General features: G+C 52.9%; 1 protein-coding gene across 2 annotated transcripts in view; it reads left to right on the top strand.

Annotated features, from left to right (window-relative positions):
- PTPA (protein phosphatase 2 phosphatase activator) overlaps window positions 1-673 on the top strand; it is a 23,196-nt gene extending 22,523 nt beyond the window's left edge. For both annotated transcript variants that reach the window (XM_035890351.1, XM_009634556.2), the window contains exon 9: window positions 428-673. In XM_035890351.1, the coding sequence (XP_035746244.1) occupies window positions 428-502 (75 nt within the window). In that variant the 3' untranslated portion in view covers window positions 503-673. The remainder of the gene's footprint in view (window positions 1-427) is intronic.
- The last annotated feature ends 3,624 nt before the right edge of the window (window positions 674-4,297 follow it).

The raw sequence follows: 4,297 nt of genomic DNA, 5'->3' as shown, positions 1-4,297 counted from the left end.
GATGGTGCCTTGAATCTGGAGCACGGGCACCATCCTGGGGAGGGAGAGCCTCTTCCCTAGGGAGTTTCTGCAGTTCCCAAAAGGTTTGCAGGGTGAAGCTCTTCAAGATCAGCTCGAGTGGTGAGAGGTGGTGAGAGAGAAAGCTGCTGATGTAAACATGCCTCTTCTGCTCATGGTCCAGGCCTGAATTTCAGCAAGCAAAAGGCTTTAGCTGAAGGGAAGGGGATGAGGTTGTGAAGTGTTACTGGGCTTAGGAGCCTGACGGGAGTGTGTGGGGGAGCCATGGGACCAATCCTTCTGCTGTCCCCTGAGCTGAGTGGCCCCAAGCTCGCTGCCTCCTGACCCATGAGGCAGTATGTAGCTCTGGCTGTGTGCGTAAGGTAGAAACATCTCCTGAATTCATCCCTCTTTGTCTCCCCTCCTGCAGTGCCTGGAGAAGTTTCCTGTGATCCAGCACTTTAAGTTCGGCAGCCTGCTCCCCATCCAGCCTGTGACATCCTAAGGAGGCCGTGGGAGGAGTCGAGGCAGCGGAGGTGTAGCGCGGCGCTCTTCCTCCTCCCCTCACCCCCTCCTCATCACCTTGCCCGTTACACACAGCCCATTCATTCCTGCACATCCTCATCGGCAACCACAGATCCAAAGCACTCGCCGGCGTTGCACGGGAGACTGGACCTGCAGCACGGGGATGTCTCGCCAGCGACCAAGCCGGGGCTGTGCTTCTTTGCTCTGCTGCATCCACGGGCAGCGCAACTGCTGTGTACGGCTCTGGGCATGTGAATGGGGTTTGAGTAGGGGCTGCCTTGCAGCAAAGGCCCTCTGCTTCCCTTCCCGGGAGGAAGGGGGTGTGGAGGGGAGGAAGGCACGTGTGTATGTGTTGGGCAGTGGTAACCACAATTTCCCTTTTGAATTTCATTGAAGTTTCCTGTTGCTGTTTGGTATGGGAAACCACTGCAAGGGGTGAGGTGTGAGCCTGCACGTGCCTGTAGGCAGCCACCTCTGCTTGCATGGGGGGGTCTGAAATGGGTAGAGGAAGTTGTAGGGAAGGTCTGTGGGTTGCTGGAAGCCCAGGGTGCCATCTCTCCCCTATTCTGGGTAAGGAAAGCCCCCTCCCTCCTCCCTCCATGTCTTCTGCAAGGTTCCCTGGGTCTTCCTTTCCCACCACCACCTCTTCTCTCGGGTGAAGCTGGGAACCTTCTGATCTGCGGGGGTCTGAGCTGTCTCTGGAGCTGGAGACAAGGTCCCTGGAGGGACCTGGCTCTGTGGGAACAGCTATGCAAAGACACTGCTCAAGCAGTGCTTGCTCAGGCTCCCTCTTAACGGGCACAAAACCTCACATGTTCGCACACATTCATCGCTGGGTCCAACCTGCCCTCTGCACTCCCCCCTTTCCTCCATTCTTCGCTGCCGCGGGGCTGGGTTGGCCTCAGTGGCACAAGGTGACCATGGTTGCTACTGCTTGGTCATAAATTGTAGCAACAGCCCCGTAGCAAAGGGATTTCCCTGTGAAGCAGCATGTTCCCCAGCTCTTTTAGGGAGGCATCCCCAGAGCAATGGCAGCATGGCGGGGGCAAGCATGCAGCTTTACATGCATTTATATACCTGCGCTGGAAACAAAAAGCATAAATAGCCCAGGACAGCGGGTTATATTAATGCTGGTGTTGCTGTGCTGGACCTCGGGCAGAGGGACCATGCTTCCAGTGCCACCAGCAGCAGTGTCTCCAAGGCAGGTGAATGAATGGGGAGAGGATCTGGATCATCAGCAGTGTCACTAGGAGGGCAGAAACGGCTGGTGCTGGGTATGAGAGGAGCTGTCGTGTCCACAGGTCTTGTGGTCCAAAGTGGTCCACAGCTTTGCAGCTGGAGAGGTGATGTTTCTTCTTGGGGTTCCCAGACCAGGTGGGGGGGACAGGGCTCTGATCTGGTGTTTGCTGGAGGTCAGGGGCAGCAGGGATCCTTTCTCTGGCACTCCTGCAGAGCACGGAGGGGGCGGTGGGGCTGCCCCCAGCCAGGCTGCTCGGCTTTTGCTGCTGCGCTGCTTTACTGTTGGGGGGAAGCTTGTGAAATTTTTCTTTCACAGTTTTCTTTTTGCCAGACCTACTCACTCCCTCTTGTAAAGGTTCTTGCAGGTGCTCAGGGGAGAGCAAGAAAAGAGTCTAAATTAAGAGGCAGTGAAATGCAGGTGTCTGCAAAGCTAAAGCAGAGCTTTCTAGCACTGCTACTGTCCTGTCTGCTCCTGGCTTGGCCCTGGGCGGGAGGGGGCAAGGATCTTTTGACCTGCCTGAAACAACTCTATAAACTTGTGTTTTAAATGAAAATGGAAGACTAGAGTTAAGTCTTGTTTTATTCCCAAATGGGATTTGTGTTTTGTCTTGGCTTTCCAAATGGATCCAAATGGCTGGAGCTGTGCTGGAGGTCTCTGTGCTTGCTGGGACTTGAGTCCATCTCTGGTGGACCAGTTTAGCAGCCAGCGCCTGGAGTGGAAACCCTGGGTGTCTCCACCTGTGCCTCCTCGCGTTGCTGTGTGGCTTTTGGCAAGCGTCACCATGCTTTAAATGGCTGTGCAGCATCTGGCCGGCAATGGCTGAGCTAAAGCCCATGGTTTCCCAAAACTGCCCAAGGGTTGGGAACGCATCTCTCCTGGACGTCTTATGGAAACTGAGCTTCCATGCAAAAGGATGGGTGGAAATGTTGACATCCATGCATGGGAGGGACACCAAGAATGTGAAATACAGCACCAAAACCAGGTTGAGGAGGTGCTTCCTTCCCCTGCAGCTGCAGCCATGGCTCCCTAGGGACAGTGTCCCTGGGCTTGGGACCTGCCGAGGAGGTGGGAGGAGGCTCACATAGAGCCCTGATTCTTGCTTGCCTGAGTCTGCATGTCTGTCCTGCTAGGGATTTTTGGACTTCAAGCAGCTAATTCTTGTTCGAGTCTTATCAGCCCGCTTGGGATGTGCCCCCATCGCGTGGTAGTCGGCTGCTTGCCTTCCTCTGACTCCCACTGGAATCCATCGCTGGATCTCAGGGCTCTGCTCCTCTCCCGGTGGGCCCACACACGTAGCAGCACCCAGGGCTGCTCGATGGCCAAAGCAGCACTACCCCACCTCCTCCCACATTGTGGTTTTAATTAAAGTCTCTGTGTTTTGCACTGGTCTCTCTTGAGCTGGGGTTTGCTCCCGCTTTGGGAGCAGAGCCAGCGAAGCTGATGGCTGGAGCCTTTGGTACAGGGGAGAGGCTTTGTGGAGGCACTTGCTGTGTTGGTGGTTGATCTCTTGCTTGCACCAAAATTGACTTGTTATTTAATCGCATGAAACAAGCCTATGCAGTCTGTCTTTGTATCCTTTCTAGGTGTCTTTCTGTCATATAGTGTGTTTTATTTATTTATTTAACTTCTTTGCTGTGTCCACCTCCCTCTCTCCCAGCTTGGCTTTGGCAGGTAGGTGATGTGTGAAGCCTGTTCCCAAGCCAGCAAATACCTCTTGAAGATCAGAGACTCTCACAACCAAAGGACGTTTGAGCCTTGTTTCTGAGGCAGGGTGAGAACTGGAACCTTTTTCTTCAGATGTTTTTCCTGTCCTGCTGTAGGGGCTGACTCAGGACTTCCAGTATCAGTTTAGCTCAGCAGCTTTGTTGGATTTATATAGAAAATTATACCTGGACCTTCTCGCGAGCAGTTGGAGCTAGCATAGATGTGCTTAGCAAATGCTAGTTTTCTTGTCACTGGGTTATATCTTCTCCGTCAACGCAGGCCAACTGTGTGAGTGCATGTTGCTAAAAGTGGCAGCAGCGTGGAGGGATGGATGGTGAGCAGAAATGTCATCTTGGATCACAGATGTTTTCTTTGAAGGCACTTGAATTCATCTTGAACACGTCCCTTGGTGAACATGACGTGCAGTGAAGGGGAAGCAGACGTAGTGTGGGTTTCTCACCATCTTCCCGCTCAGCCCACTGACCAAGCCAGTTTTTTTTAATTCAGTTTTTAGAACTGGATCCTTCGGGGTTGCAATACGTAGGCCAGTTTGTGTTTCTGTTCAGCAGCTGTTGCCTTTACACGGGGTGCGTTTCGTAAATCACCGTCAACCTTCCCCTGTCTCTTTCTTCACAGCCCTCCTTTATAAATGATTGTCTGTGGCAGCCAGTAATAAATGAAGTAAGAGTTAAGAGAAGCAGCCTCGTGCAGTGATAGTAGTAAAAGAATAAAAAATACAACTGTTTCATGCTATTGTTGCCGTATTAACTTGTCCCTGGTGTGCGGCTCAGTTCCATTACGTAGTGCTGGGTTCCTGCTATTAAATAAACA

Source organism: Egretta garzetta, unplaced genomic scaffold (genome assembly GCF_000687185.1).
Source record: "Egretta garzetta isolate BGI_Z169 unplaced genomic scaffold, ASM68718v1 scaffold190, whole genome shotgun sequence".
NCBI lineage: Eukaryota > Metazoa > Chordata > Aves > Pelecaniformes > Ardeidae > Egretta > Egretta garzetta.
Note: the sequence above shows the minus strand (reverse complement) of the source record. Positions and strands in the feature narration are given on the sequence as shown.